At 34.3% G+C, this 21,740-nt stretch overlaps 1 protein-coding gene across 4 annotated transcripts in view; it reads left to right on the top strand.

Annotated features, from left to right (window-relative positions):
- LOC128015996 (voltage-dependent calcium channel subunit alpha-2/delta-2-like) overlaps positions 1-21,740 on the top strand; it is a 168,539-nt gene that overhangs the window by 71,788 nt on the left and 75,011 nt on the right. For all 4 annotated transcript variants that reach the window (XM_052600288.1, XM_052600286.1, XM_052600287.1 and 1 more), the window contains exon 4: positions 6,561-6,620. In XM_052600288.1, the coding sequence (XP_052456248.1) occupies positions 6,561-6,620 (60 nt within the window). The remainder of the gene's footprint in view (positions 1-6,560; positions 6,621-21,740) is intronic.

The raw sequence follows: 21,740 nt of genomic DNA, 5'->3' as shown, positions 1-21,740 counted from the left end.
TTACATTTCAGTACCGATTGATTCTGTCATTGGTACTTTTCACAACACTAATATCAAGTAACAAAAATATTTCTTGAATTTCTTGGAGAAAACAGAAAAACTATAGGATCACATACAAAGGAATATAGGCATATACACTAAATATATTTCACTTAAATCATATTGACAGATTAACGAAACGAAAGAAAAAATGTGCTAAATGATGGTTCATTGTGACACGTTCCAAAGTTTTAGGGAAGGAAAGCGAAACAGCAGAGAGGAAATCTACTAAAGATGATGCTGTATTAGCTGTGATAGCTAAGTGCAGCTGGTTATTGGCTAACGTTAGATCTCTATTTTTTCCTTTTCTTTTTGAGTAAAAAAAAATAAACACTATACTTTATTATTATTATATTATTATTAGTAGTCAAATTATAGGCACATAATAATGTTTTTTAAAAAATAACATTATTAACCAATTTTCTTCCACCCAAACCAGTTTTGGAACGGTAATAATATCAGAGGAACACAGAACAGAAACATTAAAATATCGATTCTGCTCCGTGAACCAATTGAATTATTTTTTTTTTTTCATTTTCAAGCCCTGCAGTAGGTATTGTTATCTTTATTTTGTGTAATGTAGTATGCCTACAGTCTCTGTGTGTGTGTGTGTGTGTTCTCTTGTACATGAGTGATTATAGTTTAGTTATAGTTATAGTTATAAAATAGATTTTTGAGTTACTGTGAAAAAGCAGTTATATGAATATTAAGATTTTTCATTTTTACAGCTCTTGGAAAGATTTGATTTTCTTGGAATAGAATAAATCTCTCTCTCTCTCTCTCTCTCTCTCTCTCTCTCTACAGTATATATATATATATATATATATATATATATATATATATATAGAGAGAGAGAGAGAGAGAGAGAGAGAGAGAGAGAGAGACGGAGAGAGATGGTAAGCTAAGAGAGAGAAAAGGGGGAGTGAAAAGAAAATGAGGCACAAGAAGAAAATATCTATCTGTTATCTGCCTTTAGTTTTTAGCCATTTATTTTGTGTAATGATGTCAGCATGGTGCGGATCATTCCCCCTGCTGGACGGGTCACATGCTGCAGTTTAATTCTGTGGGTCAGGGGTTTGGGGTTGTTTAAATCTCTGCCATAGTAATACTGAAGCGTGCTTTAGCAATCACACCAAATAATGTCTAAGAGAGAGATGGAGCGCAGGAAAGACAGACAAAACGAAAAGGAAAGACGATGGATTGATAGAAAGCAAGTTGAGGCAATAAGAGGAAAACAAGAAGACAGTACAAAACAATAAGTCTGAGAGATTGAATTGCTGTGACACACGATTACTGATCAGACAGATAAAGAAGAAGCCATATTGAATTTTCACTCTGCAGTTTCGCTGACTTTTAAAATGACACTTTGTTGTCTGCAAAGTCCAGGACAATGCCTTAATTAAAAGAAAATATGAAATGACATTCACATCTTTTTAATTATGCCATATTTTCAACTGAGGGGGTCATATGACGTTGCTAAAAAGAACATTATGTTCATTATGACCAGAGAGATTTATTAAGACAGTACACAGGATCAGTTCTGACTTCACTTTTGTCTTTGTGTATTACCCTGTGAATGCCAAGCTAAACACACTTGACAAATTTGCTCTCTACTGTAAATATTGCTCCAATCAGAAGTGTCATAGGTGTTTAACTGTGCATGTGTGATTTGTGCACAGCTTAGCGGTCATCAATCAGTGATCCAGTGGCCTCTCAGAGTTAAATGTCAGCTAATGTAGTCTCGACATTAACAGCGAATCCCCTCAGGTTAACCGTACTGAGCTGATTAGATTCATCCGCAGATTTTATAATACTGTGAGTGTGTGTGATACAGTCTTTCGCATGCAGCTTTGTGTAAACTATCTGTTGCATTAAATTGTAGCACTTTCACAAGTAAACTGGTTTTAATAGTGGTGGCTAATAATCCAGGTGACTATTTATGTATTTAATATATTACTTTATTTATTTTTGTTTCCTTTCCAACTTTATTGTTTAAATTAACTTTTTACAATAACTTGTATTAAATTTTTTGTTATGTTTGTAGTTTGAAAACTACTAAATAAACAGCTAAATAAACTAAAATATAATAATGGAGATAAAAAATGTTTATGTATTTATATTTATTTATTTTCCCTTTCCAAATCAATTTAAATAATAAATAATTTATATAATTTATTTAGCCCCTTCAGCTTTAATTAATTTAGTTATTTGTTGTCTAAAATGTGGACAAACAAATACATATATATATATATACATACATATATATATATATATATATATATATATATATATATATATATATATATATATATATATATACATATATATACATATATATACATATATATATATATATATATATATATATATATATATATATATATATATATATATATATATATTCAAAGTGTATTCAGCGTAGTTGTTTGTACACTAAAAAAGCAAACAATAAAATAAAAAATGTGTATAAAAACTAAACAATATAAAATAAATGAATACAGGTCTGTTTGCTTTTGCTGATTTCTCCAGGTTGCTATTTTTTTTATTGCTTGACTAATTTATTGATATGACTCATATCTATTTTGTTGTTCATAGTCTGAAAATAATAATATTAATGTTAATATAAAAATAAATAAATAGATATGTGTCAAATCAAATCCCTGTGTGGAGTGAATTTGATTTAAATGCGATTTATTAAAATGTGTTTCAGTCTAAATCGTCAGATCAAAAAGTGTTTTCTGGATACTTCATACACAATGCACACATTAAAACATAGATTTAGCCAATTTTTTATTAATTCCTACCCCATAGTTTGAACTTTGCAGCTTTCACTATGTAGTATGTAGAGATAGTGTAATTTTGCGCCACTAATGGCACCAAACACAATTGCAGTGATACTGATCACTGCCAAACATTGCAATTCCATTTAATGCTGCTAGTGATGCAGAAATTACATACTTGGACCAGTTTGTTTCATATTGAATGGAAGTCTTACTTATAATCTTACTTATAAGCACAACTGTGACTTAAAATGCATATAAAAGCATATGAGAGTGTATAGAAATCTGGTCAATAAGACATAGTGTTTAATAGGGTTTCAATTGGCACCCTGGAGTGGAGTGTTATTTGGCGCTTACATTACTCCTAATGGTGTAGCCATTAAACGCAACTGCCCTTGAATTAGACTCACCTCTCGAACGCTCGCTCTGTTATTTCTCTAACATTAGGTACATTACCGCAGCCAGTCTATTAGTCGTTTAAGCTGCAGTTTGAAAGCTTTTGAATGCAGTCAGTGAAAGGTATGTAATTGATATTTTTGAAGGCTTTTTATGAGTGCTCTTTTGTTGAGAGTCAGGTGAAGGAGATTGTCTGGAAGTCTGCTCACATTCCCGGTGGAAACGAGTGGGAGTTTTTGCACCTTGAGCCCGGAGACGGGCGGCAGGTGTTCGTGGGTGAGTCTGGATGCAGATCAGGTGAATCTCCCCAGGAGAATCACGAAAAACAGGGCTTGACAGAGAGACAAGAGCGCGTGAATCACCTGTGTGGGAGCAGCTCTGATTGTGCTACGTCCGATGGTGTCCAAAAATGGAGATGGAAAACAATATCATGCTCCCACGCATGATTAAAGCCGTGGTTCACCCAGAATGGAATATTCTGGCTAATCTTTTACTCACGCTCATGTTTCACCTTTCTTTCTTCTGTGCTGCACAAAAGGAGTTACTTAGAAGAATGTCCATGCTGCTCTTAGCCAAAAAGGCTGATGTATATGCATTTGACAGATTCTTTGCACAATTCATGACTGCATTCAAGTTATATTTTATCAGTTTGTCTGTTGCCCACGAATATAACCCATGATTTTTCTGGGTTGTGCACCATTCAGAACTGAATTCAGACTGCCTTGCAGAATTGCATTTTGAATTTGAATGTAGGAAGACTTTAATGGAATTTAAATTCAGTGCTTTGACATCAGTGGAAAACAGTTTTCTTCCTATTACTACTTATTTTTAATGTTAGTATAATTCTGGTTTTATACAATCAGGTTGTTCAAGTGGGTTGATTGATTGTTGGATAGACCTATTTATTTATTTAATTAATTATATTTTTTTAACTAATCCAAGAGAAATTGAAATATATATATATATATATATATATATATATATATATATATATATATATATATATATATATATATATATATATATATATATATATATATATATATATATATATATATATATATATAAATAATAATAATATATATTTGAATTTGTTTAAATTATAATACTGTAAATTCCCGTAACAATAATTCAGTTTCAAATTCCAGTTTATTTGTTTGTTTGTTTTTTATGGGAAAGAAATAGGAGGATTTCATATCCTGTTGTCCTTTCTTTATTTTACTGACATCTCAGCTGTGAACCTCAACCAAAGTGGCTCTCGTTAGGAGAACAGCTTGTTCAAAAGTCTGAAGAGTTCTGGTGATTATTAGTGGGGAAAAACTTTTGCAAACTTTCCTCTGTCCTTATCCGGGCGAACTCACTGATCTGTGGTGCTGTCTAAAGCTGTCAGGTGTTCGTTTCTCCTTCATGAGCACAGGAAGTGAGAACTGCATAGGTGAGATAAAAACTCTACTTTTTACTTCCAGATGGGGAGAGCATCTTTCCCACAGTTTTAATAGGATCAGCTACTTGTACATTTTGCATGGTCCACATTTAACCAATTATAAGTTCTGATGCAAGCAATATGCAGCCAATTAAACACTTTAGAGGGCAACATGTTGGACAGGAATCAAGTCAACTCAGAATTTCCTGCATCCTATTTAGAAATTTGCAGTAGCATACAAATATAAGTAGGAATATCTCACATCTTAATTTAAAATATTAGGCTGCATCCTAATTTGCATACTGTGAATTCTTATAAGTATGCAAAATTAGCTTTAGTGCATGCTAAATCATATTGATTGGTTCAGTATTTTCATAACATGCATGGTGTTTGAACTAATATTGACCACACTGGTGTTACTGATTAGGACTTTTTAAAAAAATATATATTTAGAATGCACTAATGCAAATTTAGCATTCTACAAAGAATGCATGTAGTACGTAAATTAAGATGCAGTCTAAAATTGTTTGTACTGTAACACCATTTGTACATTAAATGTACTTTATTGGCCAATATTACCCAAATCATGGTGTGCTATGATTAGAGATGGTTATTTTGTGTCAGATTTCAAGAAGCATTTTTAGACGTGTGAATTCATGAATGATGGATTTAAAAAGAATGCAGATGCTAAACTTACATGCAAACACAAATAGTGTGCAACAATAAGCTTTTTCATTTCATTTGAAAACACACTTTGAAGACTGTACTACTGTATGTGCCAGTACTTCCATACTTTGACTACATACTCAAAAGTACATACTTGCCATTATCAGTGAAGCACGTACTTAGTGTGTAGTAGAAGAATGCTAATTGTGCAGCAGCCTGTGAGTCAGTGTAGTGGAAAATAAATCTGTTCATGAATGTAGATTTCTGTGAAACATCTGTCACACTGACTTTCTGGGAAAAGTTTCCTGACATATTGAGCAGGTTGAAGTGACTTATCACCATTAGCACAGAGGAGTGGGTTGTTTCTGTAGAGCTGGAGCTTTTCAATGATGGTGACGCATGTAATGAATCTATAACATGCTGAGCAGCCCACGTGTTCTGTGAACTGTGTCAAGAGACGATTTATCCTACATTTAAAACAATACATTCAACACTTTATATAAGATTTGTTATATTCCAGTGCTGCATTCTTTATGCTAATTTATAAAGACTTTTTACATCTTATACCCTACAATGAAGTAAATAAACTGATAGGCAGCATTTGCAGAAAATAATACTATAATGCATGTAGTTATAGCTGAATTGATTTAATTGCATTGCATTTTATTGTAGATAAAATATGTACTCTTGTGTGTATCCTTTTGCTACCAATGAGTCTAGTTGATGTACTTTTGAAAAGCATTTCCTGCAGTTTGATGTGCTGTACTTCATCTAAATTGATTAAAATCATATGCTAATTTATTTATAATTATTATAATTATTTGTGCAGCGTGAGCTCATATTAATTAAAAAACTTCATGGAAAATTTGTATGCATAAAAATAGATTTCTCACACCTCAGACCTTTTTAAAATGAACTAGTGAAGACAAAAATGTGGATGGCTCGATCATTTTGAATCTCTTTGACCCAGAAACACTTTGGAGATTTAAGCGCTGGAATAAAAAGTGCAGTATTAGCCATCATTTGAATAATGATGCGTCCGCAACAGTCTGAAGTAGAGAAGTAAAAATAATCATAAAGTTTGTACTTGAAAGCACAAAACTTGTGTGTTTCTGAGTCGAAGTGATCCAAAAGGATGGACCAAGTTCAGACTTCATGTCATTGTTGTACTGTTACCCATTATTCTTCACCTTTGACATTTCTTTCTTTCTTTCTTTCTTTCTTTCTTTCTTTCTTTCTTTCTTTCTTTCTTTCAGAGGTTGGCTAGAGAGGCTGAAGACATCCAACGGGAGCATCCATGGCAAGACGGAATCAAGGTAAGATCAACTGTGACAATCTTACTCAGTTTACTCAATCGTTTGCTTTCTTTCAGTAATGGTAGAAGAGAAACAATTATCTATCTATCCATCTATCTATATACACACACACACACACACACACACACATATATATTAATGTTAGTATAATTCTGGTTTTATACAATCAGGTTGTTCAAGTGGGTTGATTGATTGTTGGATAGACCTATTTATTTATTTGATTAATTATATTTTTTTTAACTAATCCAAGAGAAATTGAAATATATATATATAAAAAAATAATAATAAAAAAATTAAAAGAATAATAATATATATTTACGGAAGTTCTAAGCGGCCATGCATTAGATTTTTTTCCCTTTTTGTGTGTGTGTGTGTATATATATATATATATATATATATATATATATATATATATATATATATATATATATATATATATATATATATATATATATAGTTTAAAGCAAACAAAAACGCCCCATTGACTACTCGAAGAGGCTTTTTTCAGTGCAGTCGACTGGCTAAGTTAGTCATGTTGTCAAATGCTAGAGTAACTCTTTCAGTGGAGCTCCTTGAGCAAAACTCCCAGGCGCCCATGGAGGGCCGAGCTCAGATGCTACGGCAGTATTATGAGGAACAGGTTGAATCTGTGAGCTTATATGCTGTGACAACCAAAAGATGGTGTAGATTGCTGATTAGTTTGATATTTCACATTCACTTGTAACCATCACATTTTGTATTATGTATTAGTAATAAAGTTGTCCGAGCTTGTTTTTTAGAGCAGGTTTGTTCATGGCTACAAAAACACCATACCAATGCACTCTATACATGCGACTCACACAGACATAAACACACATTCATGACACACACACACACACACTGCTGTGCGATGTTGGCTGTCTCCATGGAGACCCTGCCTTGCTGTCATGCTACACTTCCCACAAATGGATTTTTAACCCCGTTGCTCCCGCGGGATATTTGAGAAAAGGCTGTAAAACTAATAATTATGAGACCTCCTCTCTGAGTGCCCATCTCTATTCATGGCTGCTTAGCCACTTAAGTCAGCAGTGAAGGAGGGAGGCGATGGAGGACGCAGGCCGCTGTCTGTCACCCTGTATGCCGCCGCATCAGCTCAAACGACCTAACAGACTTCAGACTTTATACAGATCATATTATAAACGTACAAGCACATACTTTGTCATTTTTTTTTTCTGTGTATCACTAAACAGTGGCTATTTCGGAAGGTTTTGTAAAGCCTTGGATGTCTTTGTTGGTGGGTTTTATTTTTAAAGTCAGCATGAAATGAAAATTCCCCCATTCTGTAGTCTTAATGCATGTTATTGATCTTATTTTTAATGATTCATCCATATATACTTTTTATAAAAAAAAAAAAAAGTTGGCAAAAAATGGAAATTGACCCTATGGTGGACCGCCCTGAATGTGGATCACAGCTGAGATCATTTGAGAGTTGAATGAGAAATGTTTCAAGCTCATATTGAGATCTTAGTCTTTATTATCGTAATTACTGAGGTCTGTAATTAACAAAAACACACAATAATCCACAAGTAATACACACCACTCCAGTCCATCAATTGACATTTTACGATGTGAAAAGCTGCATATTTCTAAGAAAAAAAAACTTAACTTTAAACCATAACTTGTGGCTAAAATAGCCTAGTCCACAATCTATAATAGTTTTTCCTCCAGTGAAAAAGTCCATCTCCTGTGGTCCTGAAATCCACTGACATATTAGTTTAGTAATGTTTTGGACTGTTTATGGTTGTAAATCGAGCTTGGCTTTTTCAATGGAGAAAGTATATTATGAATAGGACTCAATGGATTGATTAAAAATGTCTTGATGGATTTGTTTCTAACAAACTAGCAGCTTTTTATTTCATGAGATGTTAACTGATGGACTGGAGTGGGTTTCAATTACTTGTGGATTATTGTGATGTTTTTATCAGCTGTTTGGACTCTCATTCTGACGGCACCCATTCACTGCAGAGCATCCATCAGTGAGTAAGTGATGTAATGTAAAATTTCTCCAAATCTGTTCCCATGAAGAAACAAACTCATCTACAACTTGAATGGGCTGAGGGTGTGCAAATTTTAAGTAAATTTCCATTTTTGGAAGAACCAATCCTTTAAGTAAAAAATGTCCATTTAGACTGATTGCTTGTTGCTTGGAGAAACAATTAAGACATTAATGAGATCTTGTTTATGCATTGGAAAGTATTGCTAGACTATTGAGATCGGTCAAAGCACAAACACCTGTTGACTTGTGCTTTTTTTCTAATGTTAGAGGTCAGAACTATTGCACATTTCAGTCTGTCTTTCGTCTGTCTATTTTTGCAGTATTCATTTAGCCGTCTTTCATATACGTCTTCTCTCTCTCTCAGTTTTCTTCACTCTCTCCTCTGTGCACACCTTCCTTTTTCACTATCTCTCTCTTTCCTCTCGCACCTCCTTCTTATCTGTCCTCGTTTCTAATCAGGCGTGAAAACAGTTTGAAAATATCATATTGTTGCAAATACTGCAATTGAATTCTAATGTTGTGCGGACATTAATAATGTATTTCGGGGCTGATTTCATTTGCCTTTATAATTAGGCCAGGTAATGAAGCACTGTAGGGGCCAAACCAATTCACTATCTTCACAGGAGAGACAAGAACGAGAGGAAGGGCGTTGGGGATGCTGGAATACAGCATGGGGTCTCTCTATTTGTCGGTTTTAGATTTGTAACAGTTTCACCGTCTCTTCTGGAGCGATGCTGTAATTAGATTAGTCTCACATGCTCTTTAGCACATTAGGAGCGCAAAAATGCACACGTCTCAGAGCAACAGCTGGAGGAAAACCGAGAGATGGTGAGAAAAAGAGGCCATTTGTGTCACATGGATCAGATGCAAAATGGTAGCATTCTTAGAAGTACAACATGTTCCAAATTATTATGAAAGTGACATATCAATATGATTCCGGTACAATAAAGAGTCAGATTTCATTTCAGCTAACTGGTATTAATCTCAGACTGGTTTGGTCAATAGTTTGTCAGGTTTTCTTAGGTAAACAGAGATTATTGAACCGTAAAAAGATTTGTGAGTGACTCTTGGTCAGACAGGTGTTTGAAGCATGAAGATCCTCTCCGTGCAGACTGGCATTTTCAGTCACTGCGAACCAAACCTCACAAAGAGAAACCTGCGCAGTGGCTGTAGAAACACATTTTCAAACTGTTTTGCACCATGGTATTTATGCAGCATGAGATAGTGTGTTATCCTGCATGAAAATCCAAGAACAATATTCTTCATTTTATACCACAACAGAAAATGGTCAGTTATCTTGAAGAAGTCATTTTGACACCCTAAAATGACCTTACATCTCACTTCCAATATTCGAACCATTCCAAGCATCACCCAGCGCCTCCTCGCTGATATTGCAGTCTCAGTGGAATAGGATTGCCATTCATCAACTATAAGAAATCCATTTATCTGGACCATCCTTTGTCCTGAAGCATTCGTAAGTGAATAAAACGATTTAAAAACAAGTCTTGTTTTTTCTACAGCCACTGCGCAGGTTTCTCTTTGTGAGATTGGGTTAGCAAGGACTGAAACTATCAGTCTGCATCGAGATTATTTGTTACTGAGATCATGTGAATTTGTCTGATCATGTGTTCTCAAAATCATGTGACAGTTTAAAAGGGATTTTATCCTTTTAAAACGTGCACTGCTTTTATTAGTAGCCTGTTATATTCAGTGGGTTTGACTGTTGTTTTACTACTTTAAATAATGGGTCATTTTAAAGTAGCTTCCCCATCTCCCCAAATCATACGATATATGATATGATATGATATGATATTTGATATGATATGATATGATATGATACGATATGATACGATATTATATGCATGTGCTCGTTTTCTAACTAGCAAAGCTGGTAAAATCGTGTTCCTTTAATGGTCTTTTCATGAGCCCTGACACAAATGAAATATCATTAGTATATGCAGTCGTGTCTGTTTGTTAGTATACGTCCATGTGTGTTCTTCTCTATGCATGGCCAGCTGTGGGAACGAGAACACCTGCCCGTCTGTGTGTGTTTGCAAAGCTTTTGTTCATTACCTGCTTCAGTCCATATGTGCTTTGTGCTAACAGAGGTGACATCATCGGCCCAGATTCCCCGAATACCATGGCTGCTGTTGCCGTAGTGACCGGCGAGGCAGCTCGTACTTCATTGATTGAGTCACCATTACTTTGCCCCGCGCGCTTCCCCTGATGGCCAGACATCGCAGCTGCTATATACACTTAATTACCATGACAGGCATGATAGATAACCGCACACCTCATCTGTTCCGAAAGTCCTGCGTCTGTCCTCGCCGTCACTCTTTTGATCTACATGATTAATGTACTGTTGTAAAACACTATGAGACACTTTACAGAAAGTCAATTACTGACATAAATCATACTGTAGATTTTTATTGTTGAATATTAATATATAAAACAGTACTTTTTAAGATCGAAATTGTATTCATTTTTTTTTTTTTTACATGAAAATGCATTAATAAATATTCTTTCTTTCTTTATGTCCTGGATAAAATATTAAAGTCTGCATTTTTAAAGATAGAAATCAAAGAGGTTTTTCTTTATTATATATATATATATATATAATTTTTTTTTTTTTTTTTTTTTTTTTTTTATCAAAATGTTTCTTGTGAATACCGTTTTAATTGGGGATCAATTTATAGTTTTTTCTAGAGTTCTCTATATCACTTTTCATTCTGTTAATCGTTTGTAATACCCCTCTAAATAACAAAAACCAGTTCCTAATGACAAAACATTTTATAGTTTGTTATAGAAAAACAAGTTATTCTCAGAGTCCAGAGCCTTGATCATAACATCATAACAGGCAACTTCCTATTAGCAGTGTGTGTTGCGGGACAACACTTGTTGTGTGGGTAGAGACTCTTTTGTGCGGGAGAATAATTAAGGTGTGCTCACACTAAGCAATCTTAACCCCCAAAGCCTGGTTCGCTTGACTAGTGTGATCGCTCCGTTTAGCAGTCCCTGGCTCGGTTGGAAGAGGTGGGCAAGAGCGCGGTTCAGTTAAATATTGATCAGTGAGTGTTTTATACCTTATTTGATGTATAATTTTTTATTTATTTTATAGACATTTAAATTTCATGATAAATATATTTAATACATTTTTATTTCAGTTTAAATGTTTATATTTTTAGTTTTTATTGAGTTATAATAAATATTGTTAAATATTATTACATATTATTCTTATTATACATTATTGTTTAAAATATAAAGAAATGAAAAGTGTGTACAAACTTCTTTATTTTTTATATATATTTTATACCAATTTCATATATTTTAGTTTTATTATTTTTTTTTATTTATTTAAGTCATATTTAGTTTTAATTTTCTAATATATTGGTACAATTTAAATTCATGTATCATGTATTTCATGTATTATATATTAATATATTTATATATATATATATATTTATTTATTTATTTATTTATTTTTTTCATATAATAACTATAGTAATGCAATTAATAATATAAAATCTTAAATATGCCAGAGCTGCATAACAGGTATGACCTGATTGTTCTTGTCAATATAATGAATTGTGGATCATCAAGATCGCAGCAGTGGTAGTGTTAGCATTATATGATTTCATATCATACTATATGTAATGTTTGACATGTTGCATTTGTTTGTCCAGCCACCTGTCTCTGTCCACAATACAGAATGAGCTGTTTTTAATGCAGTGCTTGTCATGTTTAACCACAGTATCGAGCTCTCGTGGCTTGGCTTGTAATAACAGCAATGCAAGTCATGGCACGCTGGCCTTTTAAATCCATCTGAATGCAATAGTGTGTGAAATAGTCGTTAAATTATTTTATTGCGTCTTATTTCTCAAGGTCGTTTAGGCTAGCCTCTCTGTCAGAATTGGTTTGAGAGCCATTTCTTGGCTGATTAATGCGATTGTCTCATTTAAACTGGTGCATGCAGCACAACGACTACCAAAAGACTACATCTTCTCTGGCTCGATGCCCCGCCACTGTTTCACTGGATATTTTAATACCATATTTAATACTATTCAATCCTGTAACTACTGAATGCTTCATTTGTCAATATTTGACTCATAAGAGTAATTTGTTAGTGAATTTGGTAGTAACCAAAGTACCTTTTGATGCACATCTGCGTAGACATAAAGGAAATAAAAGCCTTCTGCGTGTCAAATAAGAAATAAGAGTCAAGATACAATAAGATACAAATAAGAGTCTTCTGCGATCACAAACTGTAGTTGCTTTTTAATAAAGTTCTGCAACATGCTATTATGATAATAGCTACATTTGTTTTTGCTACGCTTAGCACTATAGTAATAACTATTTTCAATGTGACACAACCCATTAATGTGGCTGTAATCGTACCATCACTACAATTAAAGCTCTAATCACTACCAATGAATGCATTTGGATGGTTTCGTCCATATCTGTTTCTGCTAGTGTTAGCTGTGCTTATCAGCGTATGTCACAGTACTTGTAGCTGTCAGTTTGAAGGTAAAGAGCTGCGAGGAAGCCCAAGCCTGTTTGATTAGATGCGTTTGAAGAGTGTTGTGAGGAAAGGCTCGTGCTGTGTAAGACAGCAGTGAGAGGAGCGAGAGACGGGGAAAAGATGTGCACTTTCCATCCAACGTGTCAGCAGTATGTTTGAAATGCATTAGCGCTAATAGCTGTGCCATTAGAGGAGAGAGGAGAGGAGAGGCGCTCTGTGCTATGAGAGCGACTGCTGTCTTCCAGGCCATTTGCCATAATCATCATTCTCTAATCAATCAAGCCTTTCATCAGAAAACAAGAAGCTTGCAGTTCTTCTTTTGACATTGCATTCATGAAAATTTCCCTCCGCATATGTTAGGATGTATTCTGACTTTAGGATTATGGTTTGGGATATGCATTCACTCGGATGTGGTCTGTTAAATTTAGGAATTTGATTACAGTGTGTACTGTATTGTGTGACTGAATTACATTTGTAAAGATTTGTAGGAACTTGCAGTGAAATCAAAATTAGCTTAGCAAAAATATCTATAAAACACCTGCACAATTGAATGGAGACTGTGAAAATAAAAATAACTCATTTTTGAAAATGTGCTCCTTTTGCCAGCACAGGTCATGTATTTGTGATTTGTTATTTGATCAGGCTGCAAGTTTTACCTTTGTAACATTTTTGGATGATTTAGACAACACTTCCCTAATCACGCATTGTGAAAAGGTCATGTGATAGTGGTGTAGTGTACTACTATTTGAAATGTTTGTCACATTGTTTGGGAAAAAAACATATTATTAAAGTTTTTTTATTTCAGTCAGAGTCATACACACAACTCATTGTATTAGACAGTCATACATGATCAGTAACATTAGATGCCTGAGGGAATCACTTCTCACTCTTCTGTCATGTTCATTTTGTGACTCTCTTTCCTCTGGAGGGTCACTAACACGGGTCGCATGTTCCATTATCTCTCCCTTGAATATGCCTCATGCCTCTAGAAACTCAACCTGCAGCTATAAAGACTTACAAAGAGTTCACAGGCTCCTACGGCACTCAACATCATCATTTTAAACCTGGCAGCAGATGCATTTCTTAGAAATCGGCTCTTTGAAAAGGTGCCTTAAACATTTACTGATCATCCAGTTTTTCCAAACCTGTATGGGTTTCTTTCTTCAGTTGAGCACAAAAGCGATGTTTTGAAGAATGTTGGTAACCAAACAGGTGACTGTAGCCAATGACTTTCAAGTTATGAAAAAAATAAAATAAATATTATGGAAGTAAATGGTTACCAACTGTTTGGTCACTCACTGAGTGTGATTCATAAACCAGTTATTCAGACCAGTTTGGATCAGTTGATTTAATTATTTGTTTTACTTTCTACTGAAAATTCAATCTGTTCCCCAAGCAAAGCACTTTTACAGATTCAAAGGACTTGTTTGGACGATTTTATAGTGCTTTCATGTCCATTTTGAAGCTTTAGTCCTAGTTGTAATTGCAACAATCTTCATGTGTTTGAAACAACAATTAATGACCAAATATAATTTTTTTTACATTTTACAATTTTCTTTACTCCACAAATTGACTGAATTTTATTTATTTATTTTATAGGAGGGTGATTAAAAAACATGATTTGACATTGTGTTAAACCAGATTATCAAGCTGACAGATATAAAATTAATAGCATAATAAAATAAGAAGAAAATGCAACAGCCAGAACAAATTCACAGCCACACACACTATGCGCTCAAGGACATATGGAAGAGGTCCAGAATGGAGGTTGTTCTAATACATCTCTACTTTTAGCTTGATTAAAGGTCTTTAAGATGGCCCTCTAAAGCCAGTAATGTATGCAATGGCTAATGGACCCCAAGCACTTAGAGGGGCTGGGGAGAGAGAGCAGTTTTGTTCCACTTTGAAGAGCCAATTATCTCAAAGACTGTTTTTATTGTGGCAGAACTGCACTGCTTGGCTGCGGGGCAAAGCTGGCACCAACTGTAGTACCGATCCAAGCCACTTTCATTAAAACAAAAAAAAAAAACTTTCACTTAGCATTAATTTTAAAAAGGTGGGGGGGGGGGGGCAGTTGGGAGTGAATGACCAGTGCTCTTCCACCCTCAATACCACACTGAGACCCTTGATCAAATGCACTGAACCTCCAACTGCTCTCCTGGCGCCACAGCAAAAATGGCTGCCCACTGCTCCAAGTGTGTGTGTGTGTGTGTGTGTGTGTGTGTGTGTTCATTACTCACTGCTGTGTGTGTGCAGAGCACAAATTCCAACTATGAGATACCATACTTTGCCACACGTCACATCATTTTCACTTTTTTCATTTTCATTAGTGGTCAGAGAGATGGATGTAATCTACAGATACTGGAGCACATCTGGCAAATATGAAAAATATGACAAAACTATTTGTAATGGAAAACTATAGTGTAATACTTTTTTGAATAGCATGTGAATCAGTATGCAAAACCTTTTAAACATTTCCCATGGCCTCTTTCAGCAAGTGGCGTCCAGCATCTGCATGCATTCATTCATTCATTCATCCAATTATTCATATAGTATAGAGTTTACTTTTAGCATGTATTATTTATATTTATACTACTTTAAAAATGTTGGCAGATAAAATAAAGAAATCATGTATATGTATTTATTTTTAATTAGTTTGTTTATTTAATTATTATTGTTTATTACAAAATATTGTTATTATACATTTAGTTTGTTTATTATATATTTAGGTATATTTAGAGGTCATCTATAGCTTATTTATTTTATTTATAAAATAATATTACCTGGTTGTATTTGACTTTGAGTTATTTTGTATTTTGTAATTAAAAGAATAGGTAGGTTTTTTTATTTCACTTTAATCAGTTCCTCAGTTCAAGCCTCAAAATTGCTTAAGATTACTTAAAAAAACTGTAGGGAGGGAAACTTTAATTAATTAATTAATTAATTAATTAAACAAAACATACAATATATGTTGAATTATCACCTTAATTTCTCTATTGAAAATTACAAGACCCTTGATTCATTTTTTACAGTGTATTATTTGAAAAATGTTGGCAGATAAAATGAAAAGATAATGTTACTAATGTTAAAATCATGGCAGCTATTGCTCAATTTGTCACATTTGAAGGCATTGCATTGTGGGATACAGTATATTGTGCATTTTGATGAATGTTGTAGGTCATCTGTGATGCACAAATCTGCATACAGGGCACAGTGTACATATACTGCATACTGTTAAAATGGTGTAAGTAGTATGATATTGTGAGCTGTACTGTGAACAGCCTGAGAGACATAAGAGCCTTTTTCATGATGAAATGAGTCTTAATCTCGACCTATAGTTTCAGTCCAGCGCACATCAACATGCATGTCGTCTGCACCCTCTGCCTCCAGTGGTTGCCTTGGTGACCCTTCAGCTTTTGTAATTTTAGCATCCTGATTGGAGTCGTCTCTGTAATTTACTGGAGTGTCTCTCCTCCAGGTAGAAGCACTCAGGCTGCTTTAGCTCTCAGCCTCCTCTGCACTCCTGCAAACCACGTCTTCACTGAATATTCTGACGCTTCTCTCCGGGAGCCATCACACTTCTGTAGGCTGTAGAAGCAGTTAGTTTGTGTCAAAGTCAAGGAGAAATAGAAAGGTCAAAGAGAAAGAAAGAAAGAGAGAGAGAAACTGACTTTTTACCTGCACTGCATCCATGCAGGCCTAAAACTAGAGTACTCGTCTTCACTTTCTTCACTACTGTCTGCACTTTTACAACTATGCATAATTTCAACCGAAAAGTGAGGAAAAGCTTTTTAAAGAATCCTTTACTCTAGTTCTTGTGCCCTGTGCTGTTGCTTTTTTCTTTAATCTCTGAAAGACTTTATAAAGACACTCAAAAAGCATTTCTTGATGACATGAGAGTTTTTGTAATCTAGTGTTCTGCTAATACCATTAAAGATGGTTTATTTTGAAGCGTGTTCTCAGAAATGCTATTAGCCCCACGTATGTAACAGTTCTCGTCTTGGTGTCTGATGTCTCGCTTTATTACTTGATTCGTATCCCTTGATATACCGGCTTTAGTAGCTGCCACTTACACCACATGTGCACTTTTTTCAAGTCGCTTTTGTAAGAAAGCATCCGCAGGGAACATAATTGTAAATGATTGCACAGTCTATATAAATTGTGAGGTGTTTGAGGTCTCCCACGCAACTTCGCAAGGCCGGACCGAATGAAGAGATGGGGCTCAGGGGTTGAGGTGTCTCTAAAGCCTCTCCATCGATCCCTCAATACAGATCGATAGCTCCCTAAATCCACCTTGCCACGCTCCAAAAGACAACAGCCCATCTCATCACACGCTAAACCCCCATGAAGGGCTTTCTCTCCATCAGTGTGTGTGTGTGTGTGTGTGTGTGTGTCCAAGACTGGAGGCGAAGTGAAAAGAGAAAACTAGCTCTTTTGAAAATGGTTGAAATTACACAATTTTTCTCATGGACGCGTTCAGTTGGTTGATGAGTTTTTTAACACTTCCGTTGAATTGAATGGTGTTGTTTGCAGAGTAATTTTGTCATACATTTGATGCTCGCAGATTTAGATAAAGTAAAGCACCACATGTTGATCAGCCGTAATATTCTGCTTCTTTTAGCATAAAGTCATTTTTGAAAAACAATCAGTAGTATATTTCACAGCTAGTTAGTCGGTCGATGCAGCGTTGATTCAAGTACTGCAACAATTTAAAGCATGTTTGAAAGTTCAGCACAAAAGCATGAAGTCTTGAGGGGTTTTCTTGCTTATAAAGAGAACATTGTTTATCAGGTGGAAGACTTGAGACCTGTTTTTTTATGCAGCATGTTCTTTTTTTTATCTGGCCTTGTTCACATTGAGGCAAATAACACAAAAACCCCACTCACTTCTGTGCCACACTAAAAACTAAACTGAAATTACTTCTGATGAAATATAATTGGTCTGTCATTGCTTATTTTATATTCTCAGGTGTCTAAATCTTTGTGAATGTTGTATCTGGTTGTAGATCAGTTTGCAAGATGATGTTTTTAAAATTCCAAAAATAACTTTTTACAGTGATGTTTTCTAAGAAGGCATCATTCAAAACTACCATTGCTCATACATGTTTATTTCAAGCAGTTACCTTAACTATTTGTGCTACAGCCGATAAATCCTATTGATCTGTATTAAGTAAATACTTATTACATAGAACCAAAATACTGTAGCAAATGAATTCCAGTGATTAGGAATATATCAAAATAACATCTGATACCATCATCAGTATTTTTTTTTTTTTTTGCAACAGGAAGTTTTTTTTTATTTTTTTTTTATTTATTTTTTTGAAAGGGTAGAGATTATAAAAACTGTAAGTAACCAACCCCCCATAGCAGTTGCATGGCACCGGCCTGCCAATCACCCCTAACATCCTTAGCAACTATCTAATTAAACTAATCATTTATGTATTATTAGTGTTTGATAAATTGTGAGGGCAGATGACCTGTGGGTGATCCTTCTATTAGAATAACTTTTCCTTTTATTCATAGTATTCTTTTTTACATTGTATAATTACTGAAGTGTTTTTAAAGGATAGATGATTATAATAGTTTTAAACTTTATTACCTTTCTGTCACTTTTTGTATTTATTTATTTATGATTTATTTATTGCATTTGTGTCTTTATTTTTGGATGAAATGTTACATTTGGCATAATTTATATATCACTGTTGGAACTTGTTAGATCTGTGTAATTGTTTAATATGGTAAAATCAGTAAAATAAAATTAAAAGTTATATGTTTTTCATTTATGAGCACAATTTTATTTACAACACAACTAAAATATCTAAAAACTGGAGGAACCTGCTTTATATTCAATTCCTTTTTTCATCTTCATGGTGTTTTTCACCAAATGTTTCTCTTTCTTTGGATCTTGCTGGTGTAAAATAAGACGGCATTCAAGGAGAAACCTGTTTTGACAGCCATCTAACCGACTGCTGTATGTATAAATATGTTTGTGCTCATATGACAGATAACAATTTCGTCCCTTCTATATTGCTGGACATTTTGAGCACATTCACACTTTTCAATTGTAAATTATATGCCTGGGAAATGTTAACAGGCCATTTGCATGGTGATTATGCAATGTGTGTATGTGTGTGTGTGTGTGAGAGAGAGAGAGAGAGAGAGAGAGGATGGCTTGAAGATGATCTGGTGATGTGTTGGTCTAGTCAATACATTTGTGTATGAAATGAGCCTTTTGTACATCTACTACAGCTGGACTGACATGCATCCATCTCTCTCTCGGTGTCCTTGACTCGATAAGTATTCTCTCTGAAAGGTTGCCTGTGATTTATATGTTGTCTGCAGATTTTATGGACATCGCTGCATTTTGATGGAAATGATTACAGGGTCGCAAATAACAGGGTTATGACGGCAGCGACTGATTGTTGATTGGCCGCTCTCAGGACGGCTCTGAAGAGGGCCAGCAGCTCTTTGGCTCTCTCATGGAAAAGCGCTCATTTAAAAACACTTTTAAATAAGTAAAGGCGGGGGGGGGGGGGGCAACAAATGTTGGACAAAATGTGCTATAATAGTGAGGAGAGATACATTTTGCATGAAATGTATCAGTACTGTTAATGCTGATGTGTTGTTTGTTGAAATGTTCAATTTGCCTTAATTTCTCTGTTTTGGACTTATCATCCACACAGACTTTTTCCTCTATAATTAAGAATTTAAAATAGTAATAATATTTATTAATACGGTAGTAGTAGTAGTATTCTACTAGCATTTTATACTAGAAGTATTTTTTTATTTTTTTGCATTGTTTTTTATTTTAAAAGCTTTTTTTGAATATTTGAGCTGAATATTTCATTCAAAATGAATGAATTTCTTTTTTCTTTTTTTACATTCGAAGTTATTTGGCTGCTAACTTTGACTTATTTTTACTTTTATTTATTATTAACAAGAAAATAATTTTCTGATATTCGTACAGGATTATTCAGTATGTAAAACATTTTTGCATAGAATTTCTGAGAAAAAAAAAGTGTATATATTTGCATTGTATTTAAAAAAAAATAAAAAAAATAAAATCGGACTATAAATCGCCCCTAAGTATAAGTCACATCAGTCCAAAAATACGTCATGACGAGGTAAAAAAAACATATATAAGTTGCACCTGACTATAAGTCGCAAGATCAGCCAAACTATGAATAAAAAGTGCGACTTATAGTCCGGAAAATACTATATATATATATATGTATATATATCATATTGCTATGGTTAATGTGTTGTGATATCATTTTACACATACTATAATGTAAGATTTAATAGACGGTGGCCATCTCTAACTATTGCTGTGACCCTTATTTAGAATTAATGATTAGAACAAACCCATTTTTACACAAATGATTTCTCAAATTGTAATTGTTATATGTTTACTAAGCAACCATCCCTGAGATTTCCGACTGGAAGATAATCAACTATTGAAAAAATCCCACTGAAGGAAGGACCTGAGTATCATAGATGCTTGTGGGTGGGCTCTTTTGACTTTTGATATTGATCTTTGTTCGTTAAAACACTTTTATCCAGATCAGTTTAAGCTTGTTGCAGTGTGTGTGTGAGTGTGTGTGTGTTGCCGTGAATCATGCCATTATCAGGCAGTGTGTCCACGCCGTGTTACGATTTTATCTGCTGCTAGACACAGACTCCTCAATGGAACCCTTTCACAGAACAATAGAGGACCGTATTACCCACAATGCAACGGGACAGCATTCCCTCGCCTTATCAGAGGATTGGAATATTCACAGAGCGATTGTGCTGCCTGCAGCTCCAGTGATCTGACGGCAATAGAAAAGCCACAAAAGGAGAGAAATTAGGAGGAAATAAGGTGTAAGAAAAACAGGTTATGAAGGAGAAAAGGTGGAGAGATGCATAAAAGGATTGGGATTTTAAATTAAATGGTTTTAAATGAAGAATGACAAAAAAAAATCAGAATTGAAAATGCATAATTTGTATGCAACTTGCTATACATAATATTTAATTATATATTGTCTTATATTGATACACATGCACACACACACACACACACACACAAACACACACACACACACACATATATATATATATATATATATATATATATATATATATATATTTATATATATGTGTGTGTGTGTGTGTGTGTGTGTGTGTGTGTGTGTGTGTGTGTGTGTTTTCTCTATATTTCTACTTCGGTATTATATATATATATATATATATATATATATATATATATATATATATATATATATATATATAAAATTTAACAATATTTGTATGAGCTGCCAGTTGAAATGAGACTGTGTCACGTGCAGCACACTGATGTGTTTGTTACTCATGGCAAATGGCATTCACTGCATCCAAATTTGTGCCGCTTACTTTAGCTGTTTTATCCACGTTTATTTGTGTATTGGCAATAAAATGAACATCTGTGCACTGCTCAAACACAGTAATTGTTTAAAAACCCTGGGATTGTGATCGTATGCTAATAGGGCTCCGGACCCTCAGGCCCCTCACACACATCTGCATTTGCTGTCAAACTAAAATTGATCCTA

The sequence above is a fragment of the Carassius gibelio genome, chromosome A6 (genome assembly GCF_023724105.1).
Source record: "Carassius gibelio isolate Cgi1373 ecotype wild population from Czech Republic chromosome A6, carGib1.2-hapl.c, whole genome shotgun sequence".
Lineage (NCBI taxonomy): Eukaryota > Metazoa > Chordata > Actinopteri > Cypriniformes > Cyprinidae > Carassius > Carassius gibelio.
The sequence above is the reverse complement of the archived record's forward strand: the minus strand, read 5'-3'. Positions and strand labels throughout refer to the sequence as shown.